Raw genomic sequence first — 19,581 nt, 5'->3', positions numbered from 1 at the left:
CATTGTGGTGGCTTCTCTTGTTGCAGAGCTCGGGCTCTAGAGCACAGGCTTCAGTAGTTGTGGCGCATGGGCTTAGTTGCTCTGTGGCATGTGGGATCTTCCTGGACCAGGGCTTGAACCCGTGTCCCCTGCATTGGCACCAGGGAAGTCCCTCTTTGTAGACTTTTTGATGATGGCCATTCTGCCTAGTGTGAGGTGATGCTTCATTGTAGTTTTGATTTGTATTTCTCTAATTAATGATGTTAAACATCCATTCATGTGCCTGTTGGCCATATGTATGTTGTCTTTGGAGAAATGTCTATTTAGGTCTTCTGCCCATTTTTTTTTTTTAAAGGTGCACTTTATTTTTTATTATTATTTTTTTTTAAGTAGTTATGTATTCAGTATTTTTATTTATTTATTTTTGACTGTGCTGGGTCCTCCTTTCTGCGCGAGGGCCCTCTCTAGTTGCGGCAAGCGGGGGCCACTCTTTTTTTTTTTTTGTGGTACGCGGGCCTCTCACTGTTGTGGCCTCTCCCGCTGCGGAGCACAGGCTCCGGACGCGCAGGCCCAGCGGCCATGGCTCACGGGCCCAGCCGCTCCGCGGCATGTGGGATCTTCCCGGACCTGGGCACGAACCCGTGTCCCCTGCATCGGCAGGCGGACGCTCAACCACTGCGCCAACAGGGAAGCCCTTCTGCCCATTTTTTGAGCTGTTTGCATATTTTGGAAAGTAACCCCTTGTCAGTCGTATTGCTTGCAAATATGTTCTCCCAGTCTGTAGGTTTATCTTTTTGTTTCATTCAGGGTTGGAATCCTCAGTTCTTATACTAGCTCTGAAGCCAATTTTGCTGTTCAATTTCTTCTCAATTCACCTTTAACAAGACTCTGCCCAGCTGTTAGGGTGATTAAACGGCAAACCCACTACTGCAGATGTAGGTTAGGACAGGTTAAGGCACAAGAGGTTCCAAACTACTTAAATGTTTGGAAAGAGCTATTGTGGGGAGCCCCTTGATCTCTCGAGAGCCCCTTGATCATACTGTGCACATAGTCCTTCTCTCCAAAAAAGAGAGGCAGGTGTTTTGGGCACTGCTGCACGCAGGTCCCTGTGCCCAGCACTGAGAGGGCCTTGCAATTTCCTTTTAAGCTTCGCAGGGCCTAGCAGGGGAGACTTTCTGCCGTGTGACTTTGGCTTTACAAGATGTTAAAGGTCACCAGCATTTATTGTAGTAACCAATAGTAGTAGTAAAGGGGCTACTAATGCTTCTTCGTCCTTCAATTCTGAGTCCTGCCAGGCCCTACTGGCTTGAGATGATGAGGATGCCCTTCACAGTGAGTGTGGGGGCCTATGGGGTACCTGAGAAAGAGCGCCATGCTGGGCCCCCCTAAGCTTTCCACGGACATACCCCGAAGGGAAGCTTTCTCCCAAGCAGCTCAGTGGGGAGTTGAGTGGTGGAAACACCGAGAGCCGTGATCCCCATTCTTTGCTGCTTTTGTGCTGGGGGAGGCTGAGAATGTGACCCTCTTTTACTGTCCCAGAGTGGAATGTTCCATGATCTGGATTTAATAACCCAGGAAATGACACATCCTTAATTGAAAGGCTGCTATGCATTGGCAGAAATATGTGCCAGGGAGGTATTTTTAGTATGGCCTTGGCCGTTATTCTTTAATTAATGTCTTCTTTCTTCTCTCCTGCTCCCCGCCTGTTCCCTCCCTCCAGTCTGAAACAATTCCATCTCTACTGTCTGGACACTGCGAGCCTTTCCTGCCTCCTGTGGCAGACTTTCTTGGCTACAGCAGCCTCTGAGTCTTTATCACACGTCTCCGTCCAGACTTTCTCAGCAGAGGGGTCCCAGCTCCTGCTCTATCCCAAACTCTCTGAGGATGAATCCAGCAACAGTGGGAATACCGGCAACCCCTGGCAGAGGAAATGCCCTGTGCGTGGGTCTCTGCTTACTGGTCTGTTCCTAGAGAGGCCACTTGTGCATATCAGTGAAGGAAGATTCTCGTGCAAACCCAGCAGCTACCAGGTCATGTTGCCGCTCTGTCAGCAGAAGTCACAAGCGCTCACCCGCCACTGTTTAGTCTGTGAAATTCGCTGAGGTTACAGAATTGGCTCACTTCATACTTTGCATCTGAGGTCATCACGGATACCCTGGGGCGCACTCTCAGTTTCTTTGTCGCATGCCCTTCAAAGCAGCCTGGTGTGTGTGTGGCCGTCTGTCTTGTAGGATTTCCCAGGGCCCCATCCCCGTCAGACAGGAACACAGACAGTGTTGCCACTGCCAAATTCAACGGGGAAGCCAGGCAAGAGGTGCCCGCCATCTGCCTCCTGTTCTCCCAGCACACACGGTTGAGTGGGAGGGCCTCTGGGTCAGTTCAGCTTAACAGTCATTTACTGAGTGCCTACTGTGTACCAAGTGGGTGGAGGAAATGTGTCTCTGATCAGCAGAAAGCTTTCACCTGTCCTCTGACCCCCTTCCACTGAGTTTAGGGACTCTGGTCATTTTCTGGTGATTTGGGGCCTGGATTTCATTATATATGTGATACTGCTTGATACTTTCTTAAAGGTGCAGGCTTTATAGATAGAGGGGCCTGAGCCTGAATTCCAGCTCTGCCTCATGCTAGCTGTGGGACCTTGGGCAAACCACGTAACTTCTGAAACTCAGTCTCTTCATCTATAACGCAGATAATATGAACTACCTCACCACCAGGTTACTGAGAAATTTCAATGCGATGTGCAAAAACTATCATCCAGCCTGGGGCCTGGCCTCTGGTGGTGCTCGGTAAATGCTACTTGTTACTGATTTCAGCACGCGTAAGGAGCTCCATACCCATCACTTCTCAGTACTTGGGGCTCCAGAGGGCGGAAGCACGTAGACAAATGTCATGGAGAAGATTTTGCTGTAACTTAGGGTAAGTTTCTTTCTTTCCCGGCACTGTAGCTTAAGTTCAGCCAACCAGTACAATTGATTACCTTCCTGATGGAGTGGTATTCATGGAATTAGCAGCTGGGCTCCCGTAGCCACCACAATAGTCCCAAGATACTAGCTCTTCCAATTTGTGCTCTCAGGGGATCCCCCCATAAACTCATGAGGCAGATTTCTAAGCAGGTACAGTGGAAATAAAGGGAAGCATTCATTGCTCTTTGTTCAGTTGATACCAGAGGGATGATATTAGCCCTGACGCACTGGAGCTTGGTCAGAAGAAAACCTCCATCATGAAGGTGGCTGCCTGCCCCTCTAACTAAACTTGCCCACAGCCCACAGAGAACTGGCCTGGGGGTCTGGATGTTCCTTCCTCTTCTCCTGGTGCCCAAAATTACTCCTCTGGTTTCTTATTAGATCCAACATCTAGGCCTTGGAAGATTAAAACTTAGGGAACACTCTGACCAGGCTCCCCTTCCAAAAATGATTACATAGGGTTTCTCAGAATTGCATATTTGGTGAACATTGGGGTAATGAGGTTGGGGCAGCTCAGACATGAACAGTTTTTCTGAGTCAGCCTACATCCTTTCTCCCCACCTACATAAAAATCACATACTAAAATCTCCTCTACATCATTTCCAGTTAGTGTCTAGCCTCCATCATTTGGAGAAAATTTGTCTTAAACTTAACTAAACTTTGTAGATTCATATTGCCCTTATAGGGAACAAAACAGAGAAATCCCCTATAACGTTCACCCAGTTTCCATCAATGGTAACATCCTGAAAACCATAAGCATGAAATCAAAACTAGAATATTGACATTTATATGGCCAACATACAGAACATTTCTATCACCATAGAAATTCCTCAGGTTTCCCTTTTATAGTCACATCCACTTCCCTCCCACCCCTGCACCCCACTTTACCCCTGGCAACCCACTAAGCTGCTCTCCATTTCTGCAATTTTATTATTTCAAGAATGTTATTAATGGAATCACACAGTATGTAACTTTCGGAGATTGACTGTTTTTACTCAGAATCATTCACTGGAGATCTATCTGATTTTAGTTAGGTTGTTTTAGGTACCAGTAGTTCCTTTTTTTCTGTTCTAAAGATATATATTTTTTAATTGTGGTAAAAAACACATAGCTTAAAATATACCATCTTAACCATTTTTCAGTATAAAGTGCAGTAGTGGTAACTACATACATATTCTTGTACAGCAGATCTCTAGAAATTTTTTGTCTTGGAAAACAGAAACTCTCCACCCATTGAACTACTCCACTTTCCCTCCTCCCTGCAGCCCTTGGCAACCACCATTCTATTTTCTGCTTCTAAGAGTGACTACTTTAGACACCTCATATAAGTGGAATCATGCAGTATTTGTCTTTCTGTCACTGGCTTCTTTCACTTAGCATAATGTCCTCAAGGTTCTGGGACAGCATTATTTTTTAAAGGCTGAATAATATCCATTATCTGAATATACTACATTTTCTTTATCCATTTATCTGTCAGTGGACATTTAGGTTACTTCCACCTCTCAGCTATTTATTGTAAACAATGCTGCAGTGAACATGAGTATGCAAATATTTCTGAGAGCCTGATTTTTATTCTTTTGGATATATACCCAGAGGTGGGATTGCTGGATCATACAGTAGTTCTATTTTTAATTTTTTGAGTGATCTCCATAGTGTTTTCCATAGTGCTGTACCATTTTACATTCCCACCAACAGTGCACAGGGTTTCAGTTTTTCCATCCTCATCAACACTTGTTATTTTCTGGTTTTTTGTTTTGTTTTGGTTTTTGGTAGCATCTATCCTAATGGGTGTAAGGTGATAATGTCTCATGGCTTTGATTTGTGTTTCCCTGATGAATAGTGATGTTGACCATCTTTTCACATGGTTGTTGGCCATTGTGTATCTTTTTGGAGAAACGTCAGTTCAAGTCCTTTGCCCATTTAAAAAACCTGGTTATTTGGGGGGTTTTTTGTTGTGGAGTTGTAGGAATTCTTTATATATTCTGGACATTAACTTCTTAACAGATACATGGTTTGCAAGTATTTTCTCCCATTCTGTAGATTGCCTTTTCACTGTTGATTGTTTCCTTTGTTATGTAGAAGCTTTTTAGTTTAATGTAGTCCCACTTGATTTTGATCCCTGTGCTTTTGCTGTCATATTCAAGAAATCACTGCCAAGACTAATGCCATGAAGCTTTTCCCTGTTTTCTTCTAGGAGTTTTAGGGTCTCAGGTCTTACAATAAGTCTTCAATTCATTTTTAGTTGATTTTTGTATATGGTGAGATAAAGGTCCAATTTCATTCTTTTGTACACAGATACCCAGCTTTCTCAATACCACTTAATGAAGAGAATATCCTTTCTGCATTGTGTATCCTTAGGACCCTCATCAAAGATCATTTGACCTTATATGCCAGGGTTTATTTCTGGGCTGCATATTCTGTTCCTTCAGTCTATATGTCTGTATTTATGCAAGTGCCATACTGTTTTGGTTACTGTAGTTTTGCAGTATGGTCTCCTCTCCGTCCCACCCCCCCACACCTGTTTGTTTGTTTTGGCCCTGCCATGCCGCCTGTGGGATCTTACTTCCCTGACCAGGGATCAAACCCATGCCCCCTGCATTGGAAGTGTGGAATCTTAACCACTGGACTGCCAGGAAAGTCCCCTCCACTATGTTTTGACGTCAGGAAGTGTGATACCTCTGGTCTTGTTTTTCTTCTTTAATATTTCTTTGGCTATTTGGGGTTCTTTGAGATACCATATGAATATTAGGATTTTTTTTTTCTGTTTCTGCAAAAAATGCTCTTGGGATTTTGATAGGGATTGCATTGAATCTGTACATCACTTTGAGTAGTATTCACATTTTTAGCAATATTAATTCTTCTAATCCATGAAAATGGATATATCTCCATTTATTTTTGTCTTCTTCAACTTTTTTTTATTATGTTTCATAGTTTTCAGAACAAGTCTTTTGCCTCCTTGGCTAAGTTTATTCCCAAGTATTGTATTCTTTTGTTGCTATTTTAAATAGGATTGTTTTCTTAATTTTCCTTTTGGATCATTCTTTGTTAGTATATAGAAACACAATTGATTTTTGTGTATCAATTTTGTGTCCTGCAACTTCGCTGAATTCCTTTATTAGTTTTAACAATTCTTTTTTTTTTTGGCCACACCCTGTGGCATGTGGGATCTTAGTTCCTTGACCAGGGATCAAACCTGTGCCCCTGCAGTGGAAGCGTGGTGTCCTAACCACTGGACCACCAGGGAAGTCCTAGTTTTAACAATTCTTTTCATGTATGGAAGCTTTAGGGTTTTCCACATATAAGATCATGTCATCTGTGAACAAAGATAATTTTACTTCTTGCTTTCCAATTTGGATGACTTTTATTTCCTTTTCTTGCCTAGTTGCTCTGGTCAGGACTTCTAGTACTATGTTGAATGGAAGTGGTGAGAGTGGTCATCCTTGTCTGGTTCCTGATCTTAGAGTAAAAACTTACTTTTTCAATATTATGATGTTAGATGTAAGCTTGTCATACATGGCCTTTATTATGTTGAAGTAATTTTCTTCTATTCCTAGTTTCTTTAGTGTTTTTATCATGAAAGTATATTGAATTTTGTCAAATGCTTTTTCTGCATCAATTGAAATGATGATGTGGTTTTTGTCTTCTAATCTGCATTCTGTTAATATAGTGTATTAATTACATTGACTGATTTTTATATGTTGAGCCATCTTTGCATTTCAGAAGCAAATCCCACTTACTCATAGTGTATAATCATTTTAACGTGCTGTTGAATTCAGTTTGCTGAGGATTTTTGCATCAATATTCATCAGGGATATTGGTCTGTAGTTTTCTTTTCCTGTAGTATCTTTGTCTGGTTCTGCTATCAGGGTATTGCAGGCCTCACAGAATGAATTTGTAAGTGTTCCCTCCTCTTCGGTTATTTTGGGAAGACTTTGAGAAGGATTGGTGTTAATTTTTCTTTGAATAGTTGGTAGAATTCACCAGTGAAGCCATCTGGTCCTGGGCTTTTTAGTTGTTTTATATATATATATATATATATTTAAAGACCTTTTATGACTTATTTTTTAAAAAATGTATTTAACTTATTTTTGGCTGCGTTGGGTCTTCGTTGCTGTGTGCGGGCTTTCTCTAGTTGTGGTGAGCGGGGGATACTCTTCGTTTCGGTGCATGGGCTTCTCATTGTGGTGGCTTCTCTTGTTGCAGAGCATGGGCGTGGGCTTTAGAGCGCAGGCTCAGTAGTTGTGGCACACGGGCTTAGCTGCTCCGCAGCATGCGGGATCTTCCTGGACCAGGGCTCAAACCCGTGTCCCCTGCATTGGCAGGCGGATTTTTAACCACTGCGCCACCAGGGAAGCCCTGTTGGGAGATTTTTGATTACTGATTCAATCATGTTATTTATTATAGGTCTGTTCACATATTTTTTTTCTTTCATGATTCAGTCTTGGTAGGAATTTATCTATTTCTTCTAGGCTATCCAGTTTGTTGGTATATAATTGTTCATAATAGTCTTTTATGATCTTTTTTATTTCTGTCACAGGCATGGTAGTGTCTCCTCTTTCATTTCTGATTTTTTGTTATTTCAGTCTTCTCTCCTTTTTTTTTCTTAGTCTAGCTAAGGGTTTGTCAATTTTGTTGATCTTTTCAAAAAACCAGACTCTTAATTTTGTTCCAGTTTTCCTCTTTTCTATTTTATGTCTGCTGTAGTCTTTATTTCCTTCCTTCTACTAACGTTATTTATTTATTTAAATTTATTTTATTTTATTATTTGGCTGCGTTGGGTCTTCATTGCTGTGCGCGGGCTTTTCTCTAGTTGTGGCAAGTGGGGCTACTCTTTGTTGTAGTGCACGGGCTTCTCATTGCGGTGACTTCTCTTGTTGTGGAGCACGGGCTCCAGGTGCACGGGCCTCAGTAGTTGTGGCACGCGGGCTCAGTAGTTGTGGCTCGTGGACTCTAGAGCGCAGGCTCAGTAGTTGTGGCACATGGACTTAGTTGCTCCATAGCATGTGGGATCTTCCCGGAGCAGGGCTCGAACCCGTGTCCCCTGCATTGGCAGGCAGATTCTTAACCACTGTGCCACCAGGGAAGTCCCCTTCTGCTAATTTTAGTTCTTCTTTTTCTTGTTCCTTGAGGTGTAAAGTTTGCTTATTTGAGATCTTTCTTCTTTTTAAATTAGGCATTACTGCTACTATGTTTTCTCAGCCTTTGCTATGTCCTGTAAGTTTTGATATATTCTTTTTTCATTTTCATTTGTCTCAAAGTATTTTCTAATTTCCTGTTCATGAGTGGGTTGTTTAATTTCTGCATGTTTGTGAACTTTCCAGTTTTCCTTTTGCTGTTGATTTCTAGTTTCATTCCATTGTGGTCAGAAAAGATACCTGGTGATTTCAGTCTTCTTAAATTTGTGAAGACTTTTTTGTGGCCTAACCTGTGATCTATCTTGGAGAATGCTCTGTGTGCACCTGAGAAGAACGTATATTCTGCTGTTGTTGGGTATAGTGTTCTGTATGTGTTAGGTACAGCTGGTCTATAGTGTGGTTCAGGTCCTCAGTTTGCTTATAAATCTTTTGTCTGGTTGTTCTATCCTCTTTTGTTCCTTTTTATTCCATGGTATGGATATACCACAGTCTGTTTAACCATTCACCCATTGAAGGACATCTGGGTTGTGTCTTATTTTGGGCTACTATGGATAAAGTGGCTGTAAAGATTTGTGAACATGTTTTTGTGTAACCATAAATTTTCATCTCTGGGACAAATGACCAGGAGTACAATTGCTGGGTCATAAGGTAGTTACATGTTTAATTTTACAGAAACTACCAAACAGTTTTGCAGGATATCTGTACCATTTTACATTCCTACTTACAATGTTTGATCTAGTTTCTCCATATCCTCTCCAGCATTTGGTGTTGCCACTCTTTTTTATTCTAGCCATTCTCATAGGTGTGTAGTAATGTATCACTGTGGTTTTAATTTGCACTTGCCTTGTGGGTAATGATGTTGAACATCTTTTCATGAGCTCATTTGCCATCAACATATCCTCTAGTCCTTTTCTGGATATCTGGGCTCAGATCACCTCCTGCCTCTCAGCCTTGGCTGTTTTTTCAGACGCCTCCACCCTCTAGGGAAGAGGGATAGTGTACCCAGTGGAGCCAAAGAACAAATATCAAATGGTGGTGCAATTTATCAATACAGAAGGAAAGGTTTGTATGTAGAGAAGTTCTAATTTGTGAGAAATAAAGCCACATGCTCTCCAGTCCACCAGGCTGTCTCCCAGGTTCAAGAATGCAGGCGATGGCTACAAACAGTTTTCTCAGCAAATCTAACCACTTTATCTTTAGGGGTAAAGACAATTTTACAAGTGCAAATGAATTATTCCAGTTATGTTTACTCACTCATTTTGCATCCACTCATTGTATAACTAGCTCACATGTCATTTTAAAAAGAAAACTGAGGGACTTCCCTGTCAGTCCAGTGGTTAGGACTCAGCACTTTCACTGCCGTGGGCCCAGGTTCAATCCCTGGTAGGGGAACTAAGATCCCGCAAGCCACGCAGTATGGCCAAAATTAAAAATAAAATTAAATTTAAAAAAAAGAAAGAAAACTGAGGTATAGGTTTTCCCTGGGTAATTCTCCCCAAGTTACTTCTTCCTCTCCTCTCTTTTTCTTTTTCCTGTCAGCCTCCTGGGGCACTTGAAGTACTCAGGTTCCCAGCTGGAAGCAGGGTCAGTAACAGCAATGAAGCTCACAGAATGAACATGCTCTGCTGCTCTCAGGGAAGGTCAAAATTTAAGTAGAAGAGACTTATCAGCTGGTCACTTGCAACAGGCTGCAGTGGGGGGAAGGGAAGCCACCACCCCTGTATGTCCACAGCTGCTGGTCCCTGCTCCTGTCTCTCTCCAGCCCACCCTCAGGGGACTGTGGGAGCCTCCCATCCCCAGGTCAGGTGATGGGCCACCATGAGGAGTGGTTTCAACCAAGGCGGAGATAGAAGTCCAGTCTCCCCACTCTACTGTGTTGACACTGGAGTTACTGGAGGCTGCTCATTATTGCTGGAGTGGGAGCTCTGGCTACCCACATGGCCTCCACAGACTCACTGCAGCTGAGTGGTGGCCTTGTCACTGCTGGGTGGGGGTGACATACGGGCTCCCTACTGGAGCCTGGAGTGTATGACCACTGTCATTCCTTGGGTCCCAAGGTCTCTGGCTGGTCTGCCTTCTTCTGTCCCCCTTTCAGAGTCTTTTTTTTTTTTAATATAAATTTTATTTGTTTATTTATTTATTTATGGCTGCGTTGGGTCTTTCGTTGCTGCGCATGGGCTTTCTCTAGTTGCAGCAAACAGGGGCCACTCTTCATTGTGGTGCATGGGCTTCTCATTGTGGTGGCTTCTCGTTGCGGAGCACAGGCTCTACATGCATGGGCTTCAGTAGTTGTGGCACGTGGGCTCAGTAGTTGTGGCTCGCGGGCTCTAGAGCGGAGGCTCAGTAGTTGTGGCGCACAGGCTTAAGTTGCTCCATGGCATGTGGGATCTTCCCGGACCAGGGCTCGAACCCATGTCCCCTGCATTGGCAGGCGGATTCTTAACCACTGCTCCACCAGTGAAGTCCCCCGAGTCTTCTTGTGTTCATCTTATATAGAATGTCCAGGGTTTTTAGTTGTACTTAGTGGGAGGAATAGGGAAACTTATGTCTACTCCATCTTCCCAGATGGCAAAACGATTTTTATGAAGAGAATGTCTTCTCCTGTCTGGATGCATCTTATAATTCAAATAATCCCTCTTTGCGTCCCAAACTTTGTCACACACACAGGCAGTTTTAGTGCAGAACCAAAGCTGACTTAGTATGTGAGAAAATGACGCCATTAAGGTTTTATCAGCAGTGGGAATTGTTTTCTTATGACTTCCTTGTTTTAGCTGAGATTTATATACAGATTATTAAGTTGCTTCCATGGGTGATGGCTCAAGTTTAAAAAGAAAAAAATTAAAGAGTCTCTTATGTCCCCACTCTGGTCACTTCACCGTTTTGACGGAGTAGATGCTCATCCCAGGGTTGCTGTTCCAAAACCATGGGTGTGCTTCTCCTCTGTTCTCCTCGACCTTCTTACCTTCACCCCAGCTGCTCTTTTGCCTGGAACAGGCCTTTGTGTCACATAAGGTCTGCAGGCTCAGCTTCTGAAATCCTCTTCTTGCAAACGAGCTCAAGCGGAGTTTTCTTCTCACGTTCTAAAGACCACCAGCCTTAAACACCCAGCTACGTCAGTCACCTCGTCAGGCAGAGCGCCACCTGGCTGTGAGATCCCTGGGGAGACAGGCCCTGTGGTCAGGGCCTAAAAGACTGAAAGAAAACATTTAGGGAACTGGTGTACATTCAGCACCAAGTCTGACTCAGGGAGAAACAAGAAGCAGGAAACATGAAGAGGGTAATGGATAGTTGCTCCAAAGGAGTTGAATTTGATTAAAATCTTGTATTTTGTTATTAAAATTGTAAAGACTGGGTTTAGAAGGCTGTGCTTACTCTTAGTGACCCACTCTCAGAAGTTTTTCTCCTGGTGACTCAGTCATGTAGCTCATTTTTTGAGAGCTTATCACTATAGAATTCTTCCTTTCAATGCTGTTACTATATATAAAAAGTGAGAATGCTTTTTTTGGGGGCTCCATTTCTCATGCATGTTTTTGTCCTAGAATTTTTTTTTTAATATATTGTGATGTCATTTGTCTATATCTGATAGTCTAACATCTAAGACTTGGGTCTTAGGATATTATCTTTGAATTAAGCAGATCAATGCTTCCAGTAAGGCGATGGGTATTGAAAGTGCTTTATAAATTGTCAAGTGGTAGAAAGATATTATCATTATTTGAGAATAAATAGTAAGCTGTTTTCTTTTCATTAATCATGGAAATACTTTCCAAGACCATTTGCTGGAAGAATACGTGATGACCTTGTAGTTTGGCTTCTGTCATTTTTAGCAGTCCCTTGGTGGCTTCCAGACATAACAACATACACCAAAGAAGGGGAAAAATTCTCCCCAAGAACATTCCACGGTCTGATCTTGATTTTAAAATAGTTCTAAGTGTAATAGAAAAAAATATTTGTCAAAATAACACAATACATTTATTATAGGGCAAGCTCAGAACTCAAGACTCAAAGAAAGAGTCCAGCATGTATCTCAGACAACAGGGCTAAAAAGGTGGGCCACAGGAAGACTGTGGCCCCTGGTTACAACCGCTCCTCAGGGTGGCCCATCACCTGCCTGGGGGACGGAGGGAAAGAGACACGGACAGGGACCAGCAGCTGTGGACGGGCAGGGGTGGTGGCTTCCCTCCCCCGCCGCCCCACCGTGGCCTGCACAAGTGACCAGCTGATGAATCTCTCTACTTGCATTTTGACCTTCCCTGAGAGCAGCAGAACAGATGTCACTCTTTGAGGGTTTTGTCCTCTATTGTGAGAAACTGGTTGTAGTCAAAGGGAAAACCTAGAGCTTCACTGATGCGAGTGACCCTGCTTCCAGCCGGGGCCTTGAGTCACATTTAAAATGGAATGGTAACCGATTATGCAATGGGTGGGTGATAAACTGCACCACCATCTGGTATTTCCTCTCTGGCTCTACTGGGCGCACTGCCCTTCTTCCCTAGCGGGTGGAGGCTTCTGAAAAAGCAGCTGAGGCTGAGACGCAGGAGGTGACCTGGGCCCAGGAGGCTGGACTGCCCATGTCCCTGGCACAGCCCTGGGGGATTCCCTGCAACCCCAAAGGAGCAGGGAGAGGGTGCAGTGAGGAGGAGAAAGGCACTTAACCCACTTCTCTAACACCTACCATGCTCCAGCCCCGTGCCGGGCACTGATACAAGGCAGGAACACAGTGGTGAACAAGGCAGGCCATGGCCCTGCCCTCGTGGGGCTTACTTTCCAGGGGAAGACAGACCATAAAGAAACAAGTATAACTGACGGTGAGTGAGAAACAACATGGAGAAAGAGGCAGCAGAGCAAGGGGAGGAGTGACAGGGATGGAGTGGACTGTTTTAAGCTGAGGGTCGGGGACCCTCTCTGAGGAGGGACATCTGAGCAGAGACCTGAGTGAAGTGTGGGAGCCACGGGGCTCTCTGTGGAGGGAGCGTTCCAGGCAGAGGGAGCAGGATGTGCAAAGGCCCTGAGGCTGGTGTGTCCTAGAAACCCCATGAAGGCTGGTCTCACTGCAGCGAGCAAGGGGTGCCAGGCGATGTGTTTGGAGAGGGGAGCAGAGCCACATCTTGCAGGGCCTTTCTACTTTTTGTAATGAATATTCACTCCAAAGGAGATGAATTTGGTTAAGCTTGTGTCTTGTTACTAATACTGTGAATATTTGGTTCTGAGTCAGATGGGAACACTTGCAGCCACATCCCCACACAGTCTGATTCTTGTGTTTCAAATACCACCCTGGCCTCTGGTCAGAAAAGTAAGGCGGTCCTGGGGGCTGAGAGTGGCGGCAGAGGAACAGGTTGCAAAGCTGGTCAGCCGTGCTGTTAACAGATGGCGTTGCTGGGACAGGGGAGGAGGGGGTGGTGCAAAGGGGTGGGACTCAGGACAGACTTCACAGGTAAAGCTGACTGGAGTTTACCTCCTTTCACTCTCCTCGTTCCCCGAAACCAGGCAGCAGAGGTGTCTCCCCTGGAAAATGGGCCCTGGGGGAAAGAGGCCGCCAGCTCTACCCGTCTCACCCTGTCATGGGGAGCCCAGAAGGATAGGGGGAGGCGTGGGCGGCAAGGCCTGGCTTGCCCCGTCCCTGGGCCCGAGCTGAGGCCTCTGCCCCTCGCTCAGCGGAACAGCACGTCACTGTTTACAAAGTTCTTAACTCGGGAGTGTCATACTGAGTGAAGCAAGTCAGATAAGGACAAATATGTGATACCGCTTATGTGTGGAATCTAAAAAATGGTACAAAGGAACTTATTTACCAAACAGAAACAGAGTCGCAGATTGAGAAAACAGACTTATGGTTACCGGGGTTAAGGGGGGGCGGAGGTAGAGGGTAAATTGGGAGATTGGGATTGACGTACACACACTACTATATAGAAACAGATAACTAATAAGGACCCTGTGTATAGCACAGGGAACTCTCCTCAACACTCTGTAATGGCCTATTGGGGAAAAGAATCTAAAAAAGAATGGATATAGGCATATGTATAACTGATTCACTTTGCTGTACACCTGAAACTAACACAACATTGTAAATCAACTAGACTCCAATAAAAAAAACAAGAAAACAGAAAACAAAGTTCTTGCCTTTCTCATCCTTGCCAAGAACGGTGTGAACTGAGCAGGGCAGACACTGTTACTTCTGTGTGGTAGGTGAAGAGACCAGAGCTCCTTGCTGTGAGAATTAGGAGAGTTTATGGAGACAGAGAGAGCCTTTTGATGTCATCAGAATAAACAACACTGATTTCTGCTCTGGGGAAAGTATGTGGCCCGTACTATGGGGACCCAGCTGAGTTTTTAGTGCTCGGATTGTGGTTGACATTTTCCCTCTTATAAATTTTCTTTCGACATCATGTTGTTTATGTAATTTTGAAAGAAGCACGGCATTCCCATTCCATGGGATTAGGCTAAAAAGTAACTGAATCACTGAAACTGTTTGGAAAACTAGCCTCTTATTGTCTGGAAGCAGCAGCCAGCTCTGCCTACAGACACCTCACAGTATCGGCAGGAGGTCTATGGCTGCATTGAAGAAGCCTTCGTCCATTGGGATCATTTCTCTCCACCCTTTGATTCATGGGTGCCTTCTCTTGGAAGGGGGTGCCTGGTGAATTTTTTTCTCCTAACTTCTGACATGTCCTAATGAACTTGCAAACATTCTTCACAGCTTAGACCATTCTCAGCTTCCAAGCGGACTCGTCATTGACAAAGAATCTGAAGTTTACAAGATGCTTCAGGAGAAACAAGAGTTAAATGAGCCTCCAAAACAGTCCACTTCATTCCTGGTTTTGCAGGAAATCCTGGAGTCTGAGGAGAAAGGTAATCAGTCATGTGTGTGTGTGTGTGTGTGTGTGTGGTCAGAGGCTCTTGTTCAAGACCTGGGCAGAGAAGCAGTCATTGCTGAAACACAGATGAACACAGCCCTGAAGAGGTGGAAAGAGCATGGCTCTTAAAAGGCTAAAAGCTCTTTTTTTAAAAAAAAAAGAGGGAACTCCGTGGTGGTCCAGTGGTTAGGACTCTGCGCTTTCACTGCTGAGGGCGCGGGTTCAATGCCTGGTCAGGGAACTAAGATTCTGCAAGCTGCGAGGCCCAGCCAAAAAAAAAAAAAAAGAAAAAGGGGGGTGGAGTCGGGGGAGGAATGAATGAACTCCCAGCCACACCTGCCTAGCTGTTTCCTGTCACAGGCGCATGGGGAGGCTGAGGACGTGGGGAGCTTGACTGTTGTGGGATTCTGTCGTCTGTCCCTTGGCCACTGGTTTGGTTTGAGCCCACACACCATGCTTCTGTGGTGGTTGGCACCTGTGAGTGGGTGAAGGCCATGGGATATGAATGACAAGCAGAATGAAATGAATCAGCAGCAGTGAAGCCAGGCTCTGAGCTTTACTTTGGGGCCACGTGCTTGTTCTTGCTCTAGGGAGGATGGCTTCCTGAGAACCGGAGGGCCCCCAGTTTGGCCACATCCCCCCCACCGAGTGACCTTAGGCAAGTCTCTGAACCTTTCCAGGCTTGTTTGCTCATATGCCAATCAGGGATGAAAACCCTTTCCTCTAAGACTGGTGTGTGGATCAAATGTTATAAATTACACAAAACACCTGTCACTGTGACCGGCACACAGTAGGTGCTTCGTAACTGTTATGATGTTTGAGACCTCATCAAGAGGCTCCAGGCCAGCCTTAGCTTGTCCACACGTGAGCTCCAATGCCCGAGGCGCCCAGGGCCACACATGTGGCTCTGCAGGTCTCAGGAGACAGGCTTTGCCCTCTACACATCATACACTCTGTGCTTCTCACGATAATTTTCAAGTGGGTGGCAGCAAAGCTGTCTCAACAGCTTTGTAACAACAACAAGGAGAAATTTCTGGCAGATGGGTGTGTTGCACAAGAGATGTTTTTTTCCCCTTCTCACAAAGGTGACCTGTGAGCGACAGCTCTCGGGCTTGCCCACCTCGCAGGTGGTCATTCACAAGTGCCTCTGATTCTCGCCATCAGCCTAACTACCAGTGAGTTCTGGAGAGTTGGGTTTTGCAGCCCTTCCTGGTCTCAGCGAGGCCCAGCCCTCCATAGTCTGCACTGTCCCTTTCCACGAGGCTCACCGGAGCCCTGCCTTCTCTTGCTCTCTTCTTCTTCCCAGTGTGCCTGCCTGTGAGGAGAGTTGGTACTTCTGGGAGGGACACTTGGTTGTTCTGTTTCGGAGACCCGCTTCAGCCAGGCTCCTGAGGGGTTGGTTCTTTGCCCAGGGCGGCCAGTGAGGGTCAGAGCTGAGTGCCCTCTGGAAGAGTCACCTTCCGCCTGGAAGCCCCCAGCTGCAGAGTTGGCTTCCCAGGAGTCCTTCCTGAGCTGAAAGTTCCCTCCTGAACACACTCAGCACCCAAGCTTCCTCCCCATTTGGGTGGTTCTTTAGAGAAATTGGCAATTTACAAGCACAGGATATTAGGAAAATTCTTCTTTTATGCTAGAAGGATATTGTCCCTACCAGCAATTTTCCCCTTTTCTTGGAGTACCTGTGCAATTTGAAAGGAATGCGCCATATACTCTGTATTAAGTTCCAGTCTTAGCCCAACTGACAGATGACCTGGGGGCCAACCCTAGAGGATGATGGTTTTTCAAAACATGAGAAACCACAACTATACTCTGAGTAAGTGGGTGCAAAACCCTTCAGTTAAGAGAGGAAAAGTCAGTCCATTCCAGCCCAAAGTAGAACATAGACAGACATTGCAGGGCTCACCTCACTGCATGCCCTCAGGTCACAGAGGTCACAGAGAAGGACTTGAAGCCCAGGATCACTGAGTTGCCCTGAGGTGGCAGCTCCCTGCTCTTCATGCTTCATCCCTTCCATCCCGTATTCTTACCTGCCAAGCCAGTGGCTTCCATTCTCAAGGCTACCTCATGGTTCTAGTTGGCAGCTGGTGCTCCAGCCATCATGCCTACTTCCAGGGACCAGGAAGGAAGAACAGGGAAAGGGCTAATTGGGGAATCCCCCTTTCAGATGAACCAGCTTTCTTTTTCCCAGAAGTCCCACATGACTATTCCACTTATATTTTGACTAAAATTTAGTCACATGGCCCCATCTAGTTGCAAAACAGTCTGAGAATTATAGTTTTTCTCGCCTGGGCTGGATATCTCCTTGCTCCAAAGAAAATAAAAATTTTGCTAAAAAGGTAAAGGGAAATAATCTTGTGGTCTCTCCCTTATCTCTTGATATGCACTTGCATTAAATTTTCACTGAATGGAACAGCATAAGTTCCAATCCAGACATCTACCACATGCAGAAGGCTCTCAAGTGAGGGAGCTCAAATACCTGTTTTCATTTGAGATGAAATGGTCAAAGCTCAGGGCAGTGGCTGGTGCATGGTGAAGGCACTCCGTGAGGGTTACTATCATTCGAGAAGGGCTGTGGTTCATGAAGCAGCACTGCACCACCAGCACTGGTGTCCAGGCTCTGCCCGAGACCCACCACGAGACCTCCAGCAAGTGGCTCCTCTCTCTAAGCCCTACTCTATCTGCACACATCCAGTGACGCTAATAATGGCTACTTCACGGGTAGTTTAAAGCCTTAAGGGAAACAGTGCGTGTAATGTGCCAGGCACAGTCAGTGAGGCCCCCGAGGGAGGTCTGGCTGCAGCAGGGCTTGGTGATAAATCTCCAGACTCAATGTGGGTCTTCTCAATTGGGGTGAAATTCAGCCTCTGGACTAGGAGAAAGGGTCCTGGGTTCCTCACACTTCCTCTTGCTCTGGATCAAATTCTAAGAATTGCAGGTAGAAGGAGGCTTTATTTTTTTTTCACTGTGGGAACATATACCTAACACAAAATTTACCGTCTTAACCGTTTTTAAGCATATGTTTCCGTGGCACCAAAGACACTCATACTGCTGTGCTGCCATCTTCACCGTCCATCCGCAGGAACTCTTCATCTTGCAAAACCGAAACTCTGCACCCATTCCTCATGGCTCCCTCTTCCCCAGCCCTTGGAAACCACCATTCTACTTTCTGTTGCCATGAATTTGACTATTCCGTGTATTTCATATGAGTGGAATATGCAGTATTTGTCCTTCTGTATCTGGCTTATTTCACTTAGCATAATGTCCTCAAGGTTCACCCATGCTGTAGCGTGTGTCAGCATTTCCCTCCTTTTTAAGGCAGAATGATATTCTGTGGTATGTATACACCACATCTTGTTTATTCATTTATCTGTCCCCAGCCATCATGGACTGAGAAACACAATGGGGACCCCAGGCTCTGAGATAAGAAAGCTGGAGGCTTGCTCAGGAAGTATCTAGGCTCATTTTGGCTGGTTCCCAGGCTTCCAGGAAAATCCTCAGATGGTCTGCAGTCGGGTCATGGAGGACCACCAGGTGCAAGGTTAAGGACCATGAATTTGATCCTATAGGTAGTGTAGTCACAGAGGGTTGTTGAGCATGCAAGTGGATAGTAAAAAGGCTGTACTTTACTCCATTCATTTTCACTTTCTTCCCAAAAGCTTTGAGATGCAAGATTCATTGGAAGGAGAGATATTTGAAAATTTTTGTAGTAGCCCACAGTCTGAAGGGAGCTATTTCTACTGTAAGCTAGTGGAGAGGGAAGGAAGAAGGGAAATTTCTTTTGCATTTGCAGTGTTGGCTGAATAGGTGAGAGAAGAAAATGGAGCCAGCAGGTGGCGCGCTGCAGCGAGGCGGGCTTTATCTGGGATCCCAGCAGAGAGCAGTGTCACAGTCCAGGGCTTGCTGTTCTTTTTTTTTTTTTTTTAATTGTAGTATATATAGTTGATGTACAATATTACTAAGTTTCAGGTGTACAACATAGTGATTTAATAGATTCTTTGTTTCAAGTTATTGTAAAATATGGGCTATATTTGCTGTGCTTTACAGTATATCCTTGTAGCTTATGATTTTGTACACGGTAGTTTGTACCTCTTAATCCCGTACCCTTATCTTGCCCCGCCCTTCTCTTTCCCCACTGGTAACCACTAGTTTGTTCTCCATATTTGTGAGTCCCTTTCTGTTTTGTTCTATTCATTTTTTTGTTTTTTTTTTGCGGTACGCGGGCCTCTCACTGTTGCGGCCTCTCCCGCCGCGGAGCACAGGCTCTGGACGCGCAGGCTCAGCGGCCATGGCTCACGGGCCCAGCCGCTCCGCAGCATGTGGGATCTTCCCGGACCGGGGCACGAACCTGTGTCCCCTGCATCGGCAGGCGGACTCCCAACCACTGCGCCACCAGGGAAGTCCCTGTTTGTTTTATTTTTTAGATTCCACATGTAAGTGATAACATAGAGCATTTGTCTTTCTCTGCCTGACTGACTTGACTAAGCATCCTCCCCTCCAGGTCCATCCGTGCTGTTGCACATGGCCAGATTTCCTATGGCAGAGGGCAGCAGCTCAGTGGCGTTAGGGCCAAGCCACACAAGTGCACTTCGTGCTTCTAACCAAACAGGGCTCACATCTGCCCACACTCCAATGGCCAAAGCAAGTCTTGTGGCCAAACCCAAA

The 19,581-nt window shown here is 45.3% G+C and overlaps 1 protein-coding gene across 1 annotated transcript in view; it reads left to right on the top strand.

Moving 5' to 3' along the window:
- PDLIM1 (PDZ and LIM domain 1) overlaps positions 1-19,581 on the top strand; it is a 45,870-nt gene that overhangs the window by 23,503 nt on the left and 2,786 nt on the right. Inside the window, exon 5 of the mRNA XM_082673210.1 lies at positions 14,766-14,917. Coding sequence (XP_082529336.1) covers positions 14,766-14,917 — 152 coding nt within the window. The remainder of the gene's footprint in view (positions 1-14,765; positions 14,918-19,581) is intronic.

The sequence above is a fragment of the Grampus griseus genome (assembly GCF_964374135.1).
Source record: "Grampus griseus genome assembly, chromosome: 16".
NCBI lineage: Eukaryota > Metazoa > Chordata > Mammalia > Artiodactyla > Delphinidae > Grampus > Grampus griseus.
The sequence above is the reverse complement of the archived record's forward strand: the minus strand, read 5'-3'. Positions and strand labels throughout refer to the sequence as shown.